The following is an 18,253-nucleotide window of genomic DNA, read 5'->3' on the forward strand; positions in this document are numbered from 1 at the left end:
GAAAATAGGAGAATTGTTTCAGTCTGTCTTTAGCAATTCTATATAAACAATAATACTATGTAGGTTACACAGAACTCCACTGGATAGATAATTATATTCTGACAAACCTGTTCCAAATTTACTGAAGGGATGATTGGGATTTCCAGTAGCCTTCTCCAACTGAAACAACCTCCAGGCATCATTCATTAGATTCTTCTCATGCTCAGAATCGACAGCGTTCACTTCCCTATCTTTGCAACTTTCATCAAACAGAGGGCACAGAAAAAACTGGGCAAATCTAAAGAGAAAAAAATTAATTCAAGTCAAGAGTACTGTACATAAATTGTAACAGAAAAGTATAAAGCTTGGTGCTTGGTACCTCCTGAAAACAGCTGAACAGATTATTTTTTAATGCAGAACTTACAAATTCTCTAACAGTTTTGACACTGATTCAGTATCCTTATTTCTCAAGTTCTTTGTGTATAAATGCAAACAACAACATATTCATCACATAAGGTACTACGAGAATCAAGGGCCTTGTATCACAATTCCCACAGTGAAAATTTCTCCTGTTTTGAGGTTTAGCTGCAAGAGGCTCTTAATTTCACCAATGAAATATGTCTTGTCAGACATCCAGGGAGAAGCCAAAGAGAAAACTCACTCTACCTCACTGACTACACACCTTTCAATTTCTGTCCCCTCCCAAATAACACTGAGATTTCAGCAGTTCCCTCTGCTAAGAGAATCCTATTATATTTCTAGACTTCACCCTTGTTTTGCTGTCAATAAGGATCCCATGGGAAGCACAGCATTTGATTGCACTATCCCAGTATTTGCACAATGTGTAAATTCGTGATCATATTCTGTGCCCCACATTTCCAAAAATATTCAGTGTAAACACAACATTTAAACTTCAAAAATTCTGCCTCGATGAAGAACTCTCCTAGACGAAAAAAATCTGAGTAAGACTTCTGAACTGAAAAATACATGGTTATCAGTTTTAACAAAAGGTATTTTTTACCTTTTTTTAAATATCATGTTAGAACTATCAAAAAACTTCTACACTAATAACTTCAAGTAGAACCTCTGTAACAAAAATGTATACTAACTTATACTAAAATACTAAATACTAAAAAGTATGTGTTTAATAATAAAATACTAAAAATATGTGTTTACCTGTCCAGTGCACCTTCTAGATGTTCATGTGATACATCAAAGTAATAGTTGGTATGTTCACCACTCGTGAAAGCATTTGAGCTCCCAGCATGCTCACTTAGAAATTGGCTATACTCATTCTCTTTTGGATATTTCTTGGTTCCCAGGAACAACATATGCTCACAAAAATGACTAAGCCCAGCAATGTTGGGGGGATCAGACAAGGATCCTGCAAGAGGAAAAATTTTATGTAACCAATCATAAAAAGTAATACTAAAACATTAAGTCTTAAAGTGCTTTATATTATAGTATGTTGCTTCAGGCAATTATATCAATTCTGTAGCAGTAAGAAGACACTTGTGCAACTACAGTCAACTAAACTTAATCTTCAAAACAATACTTTAAAACATTACAATCAGTAACTGAACCTATTAGTGTCTCAAATTGCCTCTCCAGATCAGCTTGCACCTCCTTATACAGACTATTTTCAATTGAAATTCATGACTCATAATCTGTAAATACCTGGCAAATCACACTGCTCTGAAATCTATACTTTGACTTTAGTAACTGCACTGTTAGGAGGCAGCAATTGTCAACCATAATTAAAGAGTTATTTATCCTGTTGTTTATAGGACGAGTGATAACCTGTAATTGCCTGAACACAAGCAGCTATGGATGACCAGCTAGTAGGTGTGAAGGCAAGCAGATTAAAATAATGATCTGGAAGAATGGAAGAGAGAAAGGTAGACGTTTGAGAGCAGCAGTCCCGCCCCAGAATGTGCAGCAATGTGCAGTGGGAGAGTGGAGATGAAGGCAACAGATACATCTCCTCCAGCACATGTGCAGGAACTGGATGCTGCAGTTGGCTATCACTGTCACAGGACCTAAATGAAACCACATTCGGGATCCTCTGAACTAGATAATGATGTGGGACAGCCATGCCCGTAACAAAAAGGGCCAGAAGCTTTTTAAGTCCCTCTATTACTTCTGCCCTAACGCAAACAGCAGCAAGTGCTCCCAACTACAGAAATGGCAAGAGGGTGTTTAGGTTATGCACACATGAATTATACTTTCCAAGCAACTGAAAAACTACACAAGCTTTAGAAATACCTCAGATATAATAAAAGGCTTCCATTATTCCAAAGAGACAAAGTAATTGCCTTCCCCTTTTATTTCCCTTATTTCTGTTTGCACACATAAGCATCACTGAAGTTAGGGAGTGCCTCTTCAACTTCTCTAGCACTACAGCATTTTGTCACCTCTACACATCAACAACTTCGCATGAAAAAAAAAGTCTGACATGACAGATGGAGCTGTCTGAAATAATTGCACTTACACCCGCCCCTTTTCTGCTTACAAAAGATCTTTCACAACAGATCTTAAATCTGAAACTTAATGGTTAAAAGCAGTCTTTCAACTGACTGAGCTACACTTGAGTAAACACAAGAGTACAATAAGAGCATTTAGCTCTAATAATTTTCAACTTGATGTGTCAAAGAATTAAACAAACTATAAACTACAGTAAAAGGCTACACTGCCAACTACATACCACTACTGTCAGTTTATTTTCATCAAGATACCAAAACTTTAAGCATTTTTATTAATGACATAATGAACACAACATAAATTGAATACCTATGTGCACATCAAGTGCTGCTGAAGACTTATCTGTGGTGGGGTCACTAATGAGAAGAGCTTTAATGCCATTTGCCAATTCCAGTCCACGATATTCTCGTTTATCCTCAGGTGATTTGATAATTTCATTTGTTATTCTCTTAATAGCTGGATTGTTCATTTTGTTGTTTGTCTCCTTCTGAAACCTTAAAGAAAACAGAAGAAATTTCTTATTATTTTCACTTAAGCCTTGCTAGAACCTTAATATTATGTTAGACAATACAGAGCAATACTGACAGCTAGAAGTTCTATTATGCGCAAAATTCACTGAATTTGCCAAAAATTCAGACCCTGAAAAATACTGCTGCTAAAACAAAAAAGAAACCTTGAAGAGCAAGAAACATGTAAAAATGTACATCACTTAACTGAATGCTTCAAGTATCACATTAACTGTAATTTAAACAACCCAAACTTAATAAACGTCATCCCTTTATTCGATTATGATCAAAATTAAATCAAATGAAGCATACACTGCTAACTCAAGTATACTTTCAAACTTCAGGAAAGTATTTAATGTATCTAAATTGTTGATTATATTACAAATGCTGTAACTCTGATTGTCAGATAAACAAAATTTTACTAACAGACCACTGGATTTGTACACTCAAGCAATAAATGGTAACACTGTTTGCATTACTGCCATAAAAATACAAAGACTGCAGAACTGCCACGATAAACAGGGATAGATTGTCTCACATGTTTAAACCTCTACCATTAGTTTAACAGATGCTACAAGACACCCTTCTTCAAAGGCACAATTTTGAAATGCTAAGAAAGTGTGACTGATTCAGAATCTGAATGTCTCTAAGCAAAAGCTATAAACAATATGAAGTAACTTTTTAAAATGTGCCATTCAATGCACTTTAGAAGGAAACATTTCCACTAGTAAAACATGGTTCTCTCACTATGAAATACTTTAAAAAAAAAAAGTGTAGTCAAATGTAATCACTAAACAGTAGCTGAAATGCTGAATTTAAATTTAAATGTGTACACTCTCATTTAAACTGATCATTTATCCACTAGTTTAACCCTGTGCTCAGGCCAATCCTGCTTGGAATATCTATGGGCCTTCTTCCTCTGAAAAAATGCAGATACCACTGAAATATAAAGATTACTCCAAGTACCACAACATCTCTGTTTCTCTGCATCAACAGCACTGATACAAACTGTACTAACGATTAAAAGATGCCTCCATGTTCAAAGTTCAGAATTTTAAGAAGAAATACTCTACTAAAGATATCGTGTAAAATTTTTGAAGTGAGAATAGATACTACTTTTCATATATGAAAATCAGTAACAAAACTGTTCCTAATTGTTTTTGACTTGCACACAAGTTGGATTGACAAATCTAAGTATGCAGGAGAACAAGGAGGTCCCTTAAGCTCCTGATTCCATGTCTGCTAATGAACACCTATAGCTTGGTTTTCAGCTAGAATATTCTATCTCAGTAAGAGACTAGTTGCTTGTCAGAAGACACATATATACTACAAACTATTCAAGTTGTGGGTTTTTTTAAAATGTTATACAATTTCCTTGTCATCTGGTATCTCCCTGTTATTTCTACACCACATCACTATAAGTCACAGAACTTTACTGTTTGCTCAGATGACTCATGTTTCCAACGTGATTCATCAAATTACGCAGCTATGAAATCTTATGAGATTTCAATTGATGTCTTGTGAAGCTGTACACCTCCACTTCATTTTATTATCATTCCCTACTTCTGCCTCCTTCATAGGCTACCTCCAGCTTGGTAGTAAAATTCCAGTACAGGAAAAACCTACAATTTCCAAAAGGACAAAATCAGTAATTAAGCCTTCAAACCAAGGACTGAAATTTTTATCTCCATCTTCACTGTTATTTCAGTGGGCATTATGAATACAACATTCTCTAAGTTCAAATGGGTTTGCATGATTACCTACAATTATTTAGCTGCAAAGTGAATCGTAGTACCAGACAACTCAAATAAAAGCAAGGGCTGATCAACTATGCAATACTCCTGGAAGGCAAATACATCAAAAGAACAAGACCAACACCTTCCTGCTTAAGTACTATTCCTCCTGGTGCTGTGTTACTACAATACAAAAGTGAGAAGAAAAAATTACACTTTAGAGAGAACTTTTATACCATTACATTTTCTTAAGGAGTAAACTGTAAGACCCAATACTAAACATTCCCCCCATGACTGTTTTCCTGCACAGTTTTCAAGTAAGTGCAATTGCTTTATAAAAATACCACAATCCATTCTTTCACACCAGAACCCAAAACTCTACAAACCACTTTTTCACAATAGAACTGCTTTTAACCACAGGCAAAAAAAAAAAAAGTAAGAAAACCAGAAATTCTGTACTTAATTTTTTGAGAAGTAGCTTAATTTCTAAAGTCATGTCCAGAAGCTGTCCTAAAGTCCATGTACTATAGCTACTTGCTGTACTGTCATTACAGTGAGCACTGGATACTGCTGGTCAGTAGCAAAGCAAGCCTTCCACAAAGGAGCTGCTATGTTTACTGCAGAGCTAATAGCCTAACAAAAACATTAAAAGAAATATTACCATACTACTTTCACAAAACAGAAGCAACAGAGGAAGATGTCTAATAAAGCCAAAATAGCAGGAACAATACAAAGCACTACCATGGCAGAAAAAATTCTTCCACTGGCTCAAAAATTACAGGTGGAAAGATGACATAGGTAGAAAGCAAAAAAGAATAGGGATGTCTGAACTAAGAACAGTGTCCCTACTCAATGAATAGGAAATATTCTTCCTCCTCATCAAAATTACTTCACTCGTACAGGAAAAGTACCAGTTAAAACCAACAGAATTTTCAATTACTGCACTTCTAGTGAAATTATATTCTATTCTTTGAGGTTCCACTTTTGTAATCATTTCCAGGCAGGCAGTCCCTTGGAACCAGCAAGGCTCTCTGGGGATGCCAGGTTTCACCTGCAAACTGAATATTACAGAGTGGGATTAAGTGATATATGATTCTGCTTCACTATTTTAATCTCTCAAAGTTATTTTAGCAAACTTACTTTAATTAAAAATTGGGCTGTGTAGTGAAATCTAAGTCCAATGTTTGAACAATTAAAGGACCATATTTGAAAACCAATTAACAGAAACTCCTGAGGGTTGCTTCAATGCAAGAATGTGACTAGCTAATAAAAATATGACCCCCAAGGCACAAACTCCAAAGTGCTTCTCAAGATTTTTTTTGTCATGACAGTATGCACATACTGAAGTCAAGTGCTAGACACAGGTCTGCTCCAGATGAAAGGCAAGTTACCATCTCAGCACATTTTGATGCTTGTTTTCTATTATTTCCCTTTAAATTCCTGTTTGCTTGAAGTTTTTATGCAACTAATTGCTTATCATTTACCAGAATGAAGTGAAACCTTAATTGCATGAGAACCTCTGTTCTGCCCTGCAAGGGAGCTACCATTGGTACCATGTTCTCTGTGTTATTCACTAATCCATCTTGGTTTACCTGAAGATTTCTCCAGCTGCCAATGTGTGGAAAAAAAGAAGTGCTGTGTGCTTTGGCAGGCGGCCCAGTGCTGCAGAACACCAGCCAGAGTTTTCTCACCTCTCTTACAAGGATGACAGCACCGAACTGAGCACTCTGGAAGAGTCCATGAACTTCTTCAGTTGCAAACTCATGGCCTTGCAACAACCAAGTAAATCTGCATTCTTGGACAGGTCTGCACCCCTTCTCTTTGTCTCTTGCACCTACTTCTGCTCATGATAGCAGTAGAATTTGATGGCATAGTAATAGTCTTTTATGGGTAACAGTCATGTTACCAGTAAGACAATCATGAATCTACCTACTCTCCTAACATTTCCATTCACCTGTATGTTTTAATAAAAACGTAATTTTTTTAGACTAAACTGTAGGCAGTAAAATTTTTCTCTAAAATCAGACAAATACTTTTAAGTTCTGTTACTAAGAATGTAATAAAAATGGAGCAGTGAAAGAGTAACCTCTAAAAAAAAAAAAAAAAATCAACAAATTAAATCAATTCAGGTGAACACTACCAAAAGGGATTCTTCAGGAGACTATCCATACTCTTTCAGGTTACAGGTTCAGCAATTCTTCTTTTAGACACTTAGAGATTAAAATACTTCATGATTCAACATCCATAAAGCATCAATCTTGTGTGAATTTGCTTGTCATGAAGCTAGAGAATGTATGAGATCCCAACACATTCCTGATACTGATCTAAATAATTCTGATTGCATGCACAGGCAGACAGACTGCATAAGTAGATAAACTGCTCAAAATGTTAACATGTTTTATCACTTTTAAACTCATCAGGAATTCAGCACACTACTTCATACACAAAAGATCCAACTACAAAGACCCACAATGATTTAATCAGTGCTCCCAAGTTATTAAGAACAACTAATCATGCCAAATCAGGCAAGTTTGAAGATGATGAATATTTATAAGGTTTTGTTATGTAGTTCATTTTGAAGAAATTCTAAAGTCTCGCTACAATTAAAGCATTTTCAGAACCTCAGTCTGCAGCTTTTTGCCAAGCCTGTAATTGACTCAGAAAATTCCCTCCTAATGATGGTGGCCAGGGCAGATGCCTACCTTGCTCTTGTTTCCCAGAGAGTCCAGCTTCTACAACTTCTAGATCACAGCAGTAAAACTTGGTCTGCCACAGGCTTCACTGCCAACGTGACAGCAGAAACACTGGTGTGTAACACCAGTGTACAGGAATTACCAGTAGCATTAATAAGAGCATACCACGTGTGACCTTGGCAAAAACAAGGGCCCTGGTACTTTCACACATAAGATCAGGCCCCAGCTGAGTAACTGGCCTGAGAAGTACAATGATGTGCTGGCCAAAAGAGATGGGATATACAATCAAGACACCATAAAGCTAATTTACTGCCCTAAATCTACATTCCTTAACTGGACCACTCCACAGTTTCCAAAGCACTGGGTAAAAAAGTCAAACAAAAAGGCAGGACCTTATAGAGTCTGATTTTACATAGAGCAATAAAGGATAACAAGTTTTTTTTAATCTCTAAATAGCTTGAGCTTACTTTTCCTGTGTCCTCAAAAATTGCCCCAAACAATTCATCCAAACACAACCTCTAAGGTAAACAAACTCTAACCACATTCACCAGAAATAAAACAATTAATCTTTCCCTAGCAATTCCCTAGCTTCAATATTTTACAAAATTCCAAAAGGGTGTTGAAGCCTTTGATTATTTGGAAGACCTGAGGGGGAGGGGGAGGGAGGGGTGTTAAGTAAAATTATCTGGTTTTAATCTTTAGATGTCATTGAAATATAGTATCATTAAAATTTTCACAAATCTGGCGTAGTAATTTGGCTTGCATCAGTATTTTCAAATTGCATGTTAAGAACATGACTGATCAGACTAGTTTCTGTGCTACGTGACCAACTGCTTCAAAGCGTATTTTACACATTTTCTTAAGAAATGTACTCACTAATTCAATTAATTGCTTTGTTCATTGAATACTTGCAGACCAGTGGTCCTCATTCTCTCTTCCTCTCCCCCTGACATTTTTCCTCCATCACCCAGCCTACAGTTGCAGGGCTTGCTCCACAGCCCCAGGACTGTGGTGGTGTCTAGCACGTGGCCCTGCACACACAGCAGGAAATGTTAAAACTAGATGCTACAGGAGAGACTGCTGTGCTTTGTGTATTTCATAGATTTTATATGCAAGTAGCACATCAGATTGCTCAAAACTCTTTGTAAAGCCAACTCACTTAATGCTTTATGCTACCATCTGTCTTGTATCCTCAAAAAGAAAAAAACTTGTGAGGTCTGAATTAAAAAAAAACCAAAACACAAGATGAGACTAATACTTCAGTTATACTGCATAACAACAAGAAATTCACAGAAAGATGAGAGAACTGGCAAGAAAATCTGATCTAGCAACAAAAACAGAGAGAATTTTAGAATTCTGAATCATTAAAAGCACTGTAATCCCACATTAAAAGCAACTGCTTATCTAACGCTAGAGCTTTGACATGAGCAACAAACCCATAACAACGAGCAGTTTACAAGAGTCAGTGGTGTGTTTCAACAAAGGAAGTCCTGGCTGTTCACCTATTCTGTAGGTTAGTTTTTATGATTTTGGACAATTCAATTCTGGTTCTACTGTTAAAATTATAAATAAACTCTCAGCCCTACAGCATTCTTTCCCATCTCAATTGTTCAGGCAAGCTATAGTTCTGACTCATTCTAAAAACAAGATGCAGAAGGTAAGATTTTAATAGAAAGCTGTAGTGAAGCAACTTTCAAACAGGATCCATCAAAAATCACCTTATTATATACATACAGTGCTACCTCATAAGAATATTTGAGCAACTTATGTGCATCATAGAAGTTGAAAGCAAAGATACTCGCTGACAGATCATGCATATACAAATACATAACCAGACACAAAACTGATTAAAGCAATTTCTCTAGATTTTCATTAAAAACTTTTTTATTTCTATGCAGTTAAAAGATCAGTAACTAAAGTTACTATAAAAGTATCTAATACAATAGAATTAATGTATCAAAAATATCAACCCCACACGCCATTTCTCAAATGGTCTGACTGCATTTTTAGTAAATGACTTCTACAATAACCACCAATGACCCCTATAGCTAGGAGCCTAATACCTTCCAGTACTGCGAAACACTGGAGGTAATGAACTTCTCGTCCCTTCCCTCTTTCTTCTGGATCTAACAGGGGTGGGGAGTGCTTCTGTATTCATGTGCAAAATATGTTATATGCTTGACACTTCAATCAATTCCCAAAGGTACCATTTCATCCAAGGATTAAGCCACAGCCTTACAGTGACTGAAGACAGAAAGGAGAAAGCGAGCAAAAAAAGCAGGAACATAGGAACAAGAATCCTTCAAGGGACTTCCAACTAGAATAGATAATTTTAATGCTGTACATCAGATGAAAAGGAGATAAGTTGTAACTAAGAAATTACCTTGCTAATTGACATAGAGATGAAGGTTAAAAATGTTATGAGAAGAAAAAGTTCAAGCATGAACAAAATACAGAAATGGAAACAGGGAACATGTAACTAAAAAAAGGTTCTTTATTTTCACATCTTAGAAGAATCATCACATGAAAGAACTATGCCTGCTCTCATTTCATTATCATTTATGTAAATCCTAATTCACAATTAAAATCAAATGGATGATTAAATCATGGTTGTAGGCAGTATGAAAACATAACAGGCCTACTCACATATATAAAGTTAAGTCCGAATACTGTATATATTCACATGCGTAAAGAGGCATAACCTAGCAGGAGAAACTACAGCCTGAGAAAAGCATTAGCTCCTAATATACACCGTGGATTACCTTTACAATTCTGAAGCATAAATAGCAATAATGAACAGTAACAGTGCACCCGAATTTTGACACACGAGCGCCGACAGTATGAGTCATCATAACTCACTTTTTTTCACCGGAAAGATGCTACTTTTGACGTCTCTTACTTGTGCAGTATTAAAAATAGGTTTGGCTACTAAGGTAACAGATACAGTGTTAATGAAAGAAAGACAACAACTTAGCCTTTGTCCCTCACCCCAGTTCCTTTCCCGGAAAAACTTTGCCGAGTTGTTACGCAGTTTAAATTGCCCCTAAAAGTGAGCTATGCCAAGCCTCTCGCCCGCTCCTCCCTTGACCGAGGTTAGTTGCGCTCTCTCCACTGGAGCTGGTGACACTGGTAACACAAACACGCAATAACAAGCCCCGCACAATGCCAGTGCCAGACAACTCGTCAGAAACTGAAGAGGCCATCAACTTTGGGTAACTGTTAGCAGTCTTCTTAAGGATTTTAAACTTTTTTGTTGTTGTTGTTTCCATGACTATGCCTTAGGAAGACATGGCAAGTTAAATAACACGACAATTCATAGAGGTTTTTTGAGGAGGAAGGAGAACAACAAAGCAAGCCCCCGGGCAATGAAAGCCGCACGGCTAATGACCAAGCCTGCTTTGTCAAGGGAGGTGCAGCTGCAAACACCGGAGCACGTCAGCCCGGGCTCTCCCGGGCGGCAGGGCAGGACACAAGGCAGGACACAAGGCAGGGCTCAGGCCTCCTTGGCACACACGGCCCCGCCACCCCCAGCTCGCCACCGCCTCCCCGGAAGGCTCCACCGCCAGCCCCGCTCCGCGACCCGATCTCCCCGGCTCCCTGCCGCACTCGGGGCAGGGCATTCCCCAGGACTCACAAGGTGCCCGCGCCCGGCCGCGCCGCCGCCTCTTACACAACACCGCGGGGGCTCTCCGGCCTCACGGCTCCGGGTCACACGACCCCAGTACCCGCGGCCCTGTCCCGGCCCCGCCGCACTCGCACCGTACCCGAGAGAGCTGCGCCGCTGGCCCTGAGGGAAGGAGCGCGAGGCCGGGGCGGCCCAGGGGCGCGTCCAGCCCGGCAGAGCCCGGCTCAGCACAGAGAACAGCCGCTGCCGCATATCCCTGGCGGCCCGCCCCAGCACCGGCCTTGCCCGCCGCCCGGCCCGGCCCGGCTCCGCTCGCCTCAGCACGCGCCGCTCCCCGGCGCCATGTTCTCCGCCCGCCTCCCCCGCCGCCCGGCCAATCCCTCCCGGCGCCCGCGGGGTCCCGTCCGCCCTCCGCGCCCGGGCCTGGCGGGACCCGTACCTGGGGGTGCTGGGAGCTGCCGCCTCTGCCGCCGGGAGAGCCGGGGCTGCGGCTGGGGAGGGGCCGGGGCCTCTGGGAGGAGGCGGAGGCGGCGGAGGGGGTGGGTGGCTGGGCGGAGAGCCGGGGCGACACTCGCCGCGGCGGGGGGGCCGCGCCCGGCGGAGGCGGACGGGGCTGCGGCGCGAAAGGCGGCCCCGGGCGGCACCCGCGGAGGGGCTGTGTTGCTGCCCGCCCGCTTCCTGGTGGCCGCGTTCCGCGTCCCTGGCGGTGCCTGCCAAGACAAAAGGTAATTAGACGCCTCGTAATTTGAGTACAGTGGGTAGAGTGCCGTCCTGAGAGGCAGAGATTTCGGGTGTCAAAATCCTCCGTCCCCCAGGGCCAGGTCACCCTCCGGCAGCTCTCCCTCCTTCGGGAGCTCCCTTTGGAGCCCGCTGGCCGCCGCTCACCTGCCGCGGAGTTCTGTGGCCCCGCCTCGCCGGACACAGGACTCGCCTCGCAGGATGTAAATGCTGGATAAGGTTGAACTTCTGTTATAAAACTGTAGATTTGGGGTTCTAAGGCGATTTTTTTTTTCCTTGGTAGATTTCCTTATGGGAAAGTCGTGGATATGCTAGTTGCTTGAATTCCTTGCTAGGAGGAAAAAAAAACCCAACCAAAACTAAAACAAATTTAAAAACAAACAAAAAAACCCCAAAACCAAAAAACCCAAGCAACCAAACAAACACAAAAAAACCAAAAAACCAAAAAAACAAAACCAAACCCACAAAAACCAACTAACCAACAAATCCCCCCCAGCCCCAAAAGATCCCCCCGCTGTTTGAAGTTCTGGTAATATGCTTTCTTCACGTGTATCTATTTTTCTGTGTCCTATTTTTCAGAGTTATGAGGGGGAAAAAAATAAGACAAAAACACTGTGCTACATTTAATGCCTGATTTTGGTTTTGCCACTGCTTGCCATTTATAAAAGGTGGTATCTCACAGCTGGAAAGTCACAGAACTCTCCTGACATAAAAAGGTAGAAAGACATGGCCAGATGAGTTAACTAAGGTTATATCTGAACCCAAAGATGGAATTGAAGAAGTATCAGCAGTAACTTTAAACTAGTTAGCTTTGGTTAAAATTTCTGTTAAGAAGTGGCAGCACACTGCTTCATATGGTCAGCAGAATCAACAGGGAATCAACAAAATCTGTCAGGAATTTGGGTAGACTGACATTCATCTGCTGGTTTCCAGGGAGGTCTGTGCTGCTATAGAGATGCTCTTACCCCTACCTGAGCTACCCAGTTTAAAACCTGTGTGCCTACATCAAGTACACCCACGCTTCTGGCCTCAGTTTAGACATGGAACTGTCTCTCAAGTTAACTCATCCTGGTTGGAGCAAGGCATTTGGTAGTTTTCACCTCAATCAACTGTTTGGATTTAGAACTGTGTGGGTGCCTAATTTTAACACAGTATGTTAACTCCTGTAAAAAATGTCCTCATGGGATTCTAGTTTGAGGCAGTCTGGGTTTTTTCCAGTTCCTAGTACATGTAAAAGTGAAGACCAAGCTGGACAGAAAGAGGACAGGATAAATGGTGAGGTGTTAAATCTGAATTCCACCCTGTTGCTATTGCCAGTGCATCAGAGAGGCTCATCTCATGGTGTCTGACAGAAGGACTGCTGGGTGAGTGCCCCTTCACAATCTGTCTCCTTCCTTTCTGAAGCACCTGGGGGATTAAGAGGTTGTATCATGTAGGGGTGAATGCTATAGAATTATACAGTTTCAGACAATTTACTCTTTTTTCGGGTCCCGACAGAGAGAACAGAGAGTTTGTTATCCTAATGTAGTATATATTTAGCTAATGCTGGCCTGATATGTATTTAGCTGCTCTAATAAGTCCCACCTTTTCCTGTAAATCTTGCCTAGTATACACAGGGGCAGTCCTGGGGAAGCAAGGTAGACGGTGCCAGCAAGGCTCTGGTGGTCTGCTAAAGCTGGATCTAAAACAAGCACTTCTGTTTCTGTAGTGTGATGAGAGATCACACCTCCTCATGCATTTAACATAGCTATTGCAGCAGAGGTATGCAATAGAGGTCGCACCTACTGTACACCTATTTTATCCATTGTAAGCTTATTTAGCAGCTATTCAAAGCCACTGGTGTGTCCTGGTTTAACCCCAGCCGGCAACTAAGCATCAGGCAGCCATTCCCTCCCCTCCACCCACCCCGGTGGAACGAGGAGGAGAATGAAAGGTAAAACTTGACGGTTTAAATAAGAACACTTTAATAACTGAAACAAAGTCAATAATAATAATAACATTAGTAAATAATGATAGTATTGATTAAAAAAAAAAAAGATAAGTTATGTACAATACAATTGCTCACCACGTGCTAACCAATGCCAGACCCTGCTCCAAGGCCCGATCAGGCCCTTCTGGGTAACTGGTAATATAAATGCCCAATTTATATTCTGGGCATGACGTTCCGTGGTGTGGAATATCCCTTTGGCCAGTTCCAGTCACCTGCCCCAGCTATGCTCCCTCCCAGCTTTTTTTCCCTGCACCTCCTCACTGGCAGAGCATGAGACACAAGAAAGTCCCTGATTTAGGATAAACACGACTTGGCAACAACCAAGACATGAGAGCGTTACCAACATTATTCTCATACTGAATCCGCAACACAGCACTGTGACAGCTACAGAGAAGAAATTAGCTTTATTCCAGCCAAAACCAGGACACACTGATGTTTATTCAAATCAGATTGTGTTGTTATACTCTGACCCCTCTCTATGTCCATTTATACTAGCTAAAATTACAGTCATAAACTGTTTTGGATATCTCTTCAGTGTTTTAAAGATATTTTTAATAGGACACCCTTAGCAAAAGTAGAGAGGACTTACAGTGAAATTCCTTTCTCAGTCTAGTCCTGCAACTAAGATTTCTTCCCTATGAAACTTTAATTGCTCATAGAGAATTGGTGCTTTTGGTCCTGCCTTCTTCATCTGCCCTAGTGGAAAAACAGGTGTTGTCTAAAAGACCAAATGAGCCTAAGTATAATTTAGAGTAAGTGTGGAAATTATGCAAATAGTCTCATGAAGAAAGCTTATGAAGTAGCAGTGTAGAGATCCCTCTTCAGGATATGTGACATAAATGTACAGTACAGGGAAAGTGATCTTCAAAGTAGGTAGGTTAAAAATAATTTAGACTAAAACCTGTATTTTATGTATGGCCTGAAAGCTGAGAGACAGTAAGTGTGAAACTCTTAAGTACAATCTTGGTAGGCTTCTAATGGAAGCATGTCTTTTCCACATAGATAAAATTCTGGACTAAATTCAAATTGTAATTGTGTATAATAGATAATAGAGCTTTGTAGCAAATTGGCCTCGGGCTGGAAATAAAGCATAACTTATTATTGTTATTTCCACTCCAAAATAAATAGCGGCAATTTCATGACAAGACGTATATGAAAGAAAGATTGTCTATTGGCTCTTCCCAGTATAAAAATTCTGAATGAATAAAATTAAATTAATAAAATAATTAAGTTAAAAGATAATGAGGCCAAAGAGATATTTCCTGTTGACTTCAGTCAGTCCTGTCAAGTCTGTGTGGTTCCAATTTTCCCATTCATTGTTTCTTTTCTTGTTATGTAAAGGATGTCATCCAGCTGCACGCCTTAACTGAAAATAGGTAACTGTGTGGAAAATTACTAGCTTGACTCTGAGCTAATCACACAAATGCATACATCCCCCTATGTTACTGTTAATTTTTTAATATAAAAAGATGTAAAAGTGCTACCATCTGTGTCTACGTCGGACAGTGATCTGGCACACATGCCTAAAAAGAAAAGAACTCTTTTATTCTGTGTATTTTCCTGGTTAGTTGAAAGCAGTTCTGGTTTTAATCCTGTTATATGCATTGAGTCCTTAATTTTTAACAATACGGTAGTTACTTTATAGCATTATCTCTTTTCAACAGTGACATAATTACCCTTGAACCTTGACTGAAGGAGAACCCTGTCCTCAGCTGAGAATATACCAGTACTCTGTGTGTGTAAGTCCTTGTTTAACTTACTGTATGTGGACAACACAGGGTGTAGAATATTACTGGCCAACTGGTCAGGCTGTTCAAAGGCTAGAATTTGCTCTACGTTTATCTGAGGCGCAGGTGATTTCTCCTTTAATATCAATATGCAATTAATCAACAATTTTTTTACTATGTCACTGATAGTATTAAATAATATTAAACTCTCCACATGCTCAATACAGTTGATATATTGTGTAGCATGTTGGCAATCAAATCAGGTATTACTAAGCCTTGAAGAAGTCTCACCCAATTCTGTAATTTGTATTAATTATATCTCTCCATTATTAAACCTTATATAACCTTTCTTCATTCATAGGTAATCATGTTCCATGTGAACAATTTTACTGTTTTTCAGGCCTCCACACCTACAATTCCCCAGGTGATCTGATACAAGCCCTAGGAAAACAGTGTTTGTTTTGTCTGTGAATATCACTGTAATTCAATGACTTTTTGTTTGCAAGCCTTAGTTAGAAATTGTCCTTCTTCATCCATATGCGGGGTTTAACAACCTCTTCTGAAGTTGTTACATTTGCTGTTGTGTGTATTATATAATTTAGTTTTCTGTAATGTTTTTGTCTCTCTTTAAACAAAATAAAACATTTGTCACAGATGATGTACCTGTCTTCTTAAAGGTTATGCTTCCAAATAAAACATTTGTCACAGATGATGTACCTGTCTTCTTAAAGGTCATTCTTCCAATGACTGTTAAGACTGTGGCCTAAATATTCTTGTTTCCTTTTTCTCATACTTACTTTTATTGCTTGTGTAATGCTAGCTCCCTGTTAATCAGTTTGTGTTTATAGTGTATTAGTATCTTTAGGCTCTATCTAGTCTAAGAAAATGTACAACCTGTGCTATAAACTGACCGTGTAAAACAGACTTGCAGCCATTAAACTGTATGCTTTTTTAAGCTAACTTGATTACCAGAAATACATTTCCCACTTATCATAGCTACAGCAAAGGTAGCTATTGGCCAAATTTATAATAATTTGGTAATCAGATAAGTTCTTGTTGTTTAAATGCAGGTTTGAATGATCTCTTTTGTGCCTGTGAGAGATGTTATATTTTGAGGAAAAATACGGCTTTCATATTAGAAAAGAACAAGCAGAAATTGGAACAATTCTTGTGTTCCAGTGCTGCCTTTGTTTGTATGATCCATATGAAGGAGTATAGAGCAAAAGGTAAATATTTAGATTATTTGCATACCTGCATTTGACTTTCAGTCTAGCAGTAGCTACTACACAATTGTCAGTACAAGTATCACTTTATGCTGTTAGCCTAGATGGAATACTAAAAAGCAAGTAAGAATAAAGGTGGTCTCAATATGTTTCCCATGGATTATATTTATTTTCCTCCTTCATTAAATCTTTACTTAGCTGAAGCAAAATGTGTTATTGTGATTTTAGTGTTTACTGTTTGTTCTTTGTGCCTAATGTAAGATTGATTGGCTCTGACATTGTTCTAACTCTTCAGATAAATGGTAGAGGAGCACAGCATGATGTTGCTTCATGTCAGGAAAATTACTTCAAGCCTTACGGGTTAAGATTGATTTGCTATTAACTTTAAGAATTCACAGAGAAGTGAAGTATAATAAGATTCAAAGCAGCTAACTTTAGGGGAAAAAAAGGCTGTGGACACCTGCAAAATTATAGATGGGCAGTCTAAATTTCAGAAATTACAAAGGCCCTAGAACAACAGCAAAGCACTGTAGGCTGTAACAGGTAGGTGACAGTATAAGTCTGTAGGAGCCAGTACAGATTTAACAAAAAAAGCACATCAGACCAGTTGAATCTTCTCTAACATCTGATTCTTCTCCTCTACCCAGAAGACCTGTTATCCTGTCATAGATGTCCACTTAGCAAAGCTTTTAATAGTGCCTCAGAAGAAGGTCTCACAGGGAAGCCAGGGTGACATAGATGGGAAAGTGGTTCACATGATTAAGTTTCAAAGTAAAAGGATGGATGTGGTACACCCGTGGTGCTTTGTCCTGAGCCTTTACTTATTTTCATTCTTCCATAGGATTTTCCCACTACTCGATAAGGCAACACCAGCCTGTGAACACGTGGAAAGTTAGGTGTGGAGTTCAGACTGACGTTGATGATTTGTGCTGGAGACCTGCCTGAGTTGAAGCATGCACAAGGCACAGAGGGACCAGAGCAGAGCTCTGCAGGCATGGCCAGAAATGCACAGCTGGGGGGTAGTGTCTGCCTGGCAACCTGCGCTGAGGCACCACTGGCCGAGGGGTCAGCAGGTGCCCTGCGGGGAATGCTGAGTGCTGTGCCCCACTGTGTAAATAGAAACCTGATCCTTTTTTTAAACGGGCCAAGTAGTGTTTCCATGCCACAAGGCATTAGCAAGGTGCGCTTATTTGTCGTGATGTTTAAAGAAATCGCGAGCCACCCAGAGAGCTAGAGGGAACAGAAGAACGGAGGGCCGGAGGGCTTGACCTGTGAGAAAGGGTTATATGGATGATACGACTCTTGAAGACTGATGTCAGGCGAGGAGTTCGGCTGCCCTCAGACTCGTAGGTATCAGCGGCAGTCGCAGAGGAAGCCGGACATTGTCCTGCTGGCCCCTCGCGGTACTGGCGGCACAGACGAGCCGCACGGCAGGTACGAGTAGACGCCGGGTAGCGCATCGCGGTTCAGCGGGACCAGTAGCACAGAGGCTTGGAGAGCCGAGCCGAGCCGAGCCGAGCCGGGCCGAGCCGGGCCGAGCCGGGCCCGGCCCGGCCCG

The 18,253-nt window shown here is 40.3% G+C and overlaps 1 protein-coding gene and 1 long non-coding RNA gene across 6 annotated transcripts in view; one reads left to right on the forward strand and one right to left on the reverse strand.

Annotated features, from left to right (window-relative positions):
* The window catches only part of IDE (insulin degrading enzyme), a 54,289-nt gene extending 42,770 nt beyond the window's left edge, over positions 1 to 11,519 (reverse strand). Inside the window, exons 1-4 of one of the 5 annotated variants that reach the window (XM_039554377.1) lie at positions 11,457 to 11,519; positions 2,770 to 2,954; positions 1,156 to 1,363; positions 108 to 277 (exon numbers count right to left, since the gene is read on the reverse strand). In XM_039554377.1, coding sequence (XP_039410311.1) covers positions 108 to 277; positions 1,156 to 1,363; positions 2,770 to 2,929 — 538 coding nt within the window. In that variant the 5' untranslated portion in view covers positions 2,930 to 2,954; positions 11,457 to 11,519. Of the gene's footprint in view, positions 1 to 107; positions 278 to 1,155; positions 1,364 to 2,769; positions 2,955 to 10,380; positions 10,855 to 11,026; positions 11,046 to 11,156; positions 11,309 to 11,456 lie in introns of those variants that run through there. The other 4 variants (XM_039554376.1, XM_039554375.1, XM_039554378.1 and 1 more) reach the window with 4 other exon arrangements.
* Positions 11,520 to 11,612: 93 nt separating this feature from the next.
* Positions 11,613 to 17,832, forward strand: LOC120410237. Its single transcript, XR_005602226.1, has 2 exons — positions 11,613 to 11,742; positions 12,974 to 17,832. It is a non-coding gene; the product is annotated as an uncharacterized LOC120410237 (long non-coding RNA).
* The last annotated feature ends 421 nt before the right edge of the window (positions 17,833 to 18,253 follow it).

This window comes from Corvus cornix, chromosome 6 (assembly GCF_000738735.6).
Source record: "Corvus cornix cornix isolate S_Up_H32 chromosome 6, ASM73873v5, whole genome shotgun sequence".
NCBI classification, from domain to species: Eukaryota; Metazoa; Chordata; class Aves; order Passeriformes; family Corvidae; genus Corvus; species Corvus cornix.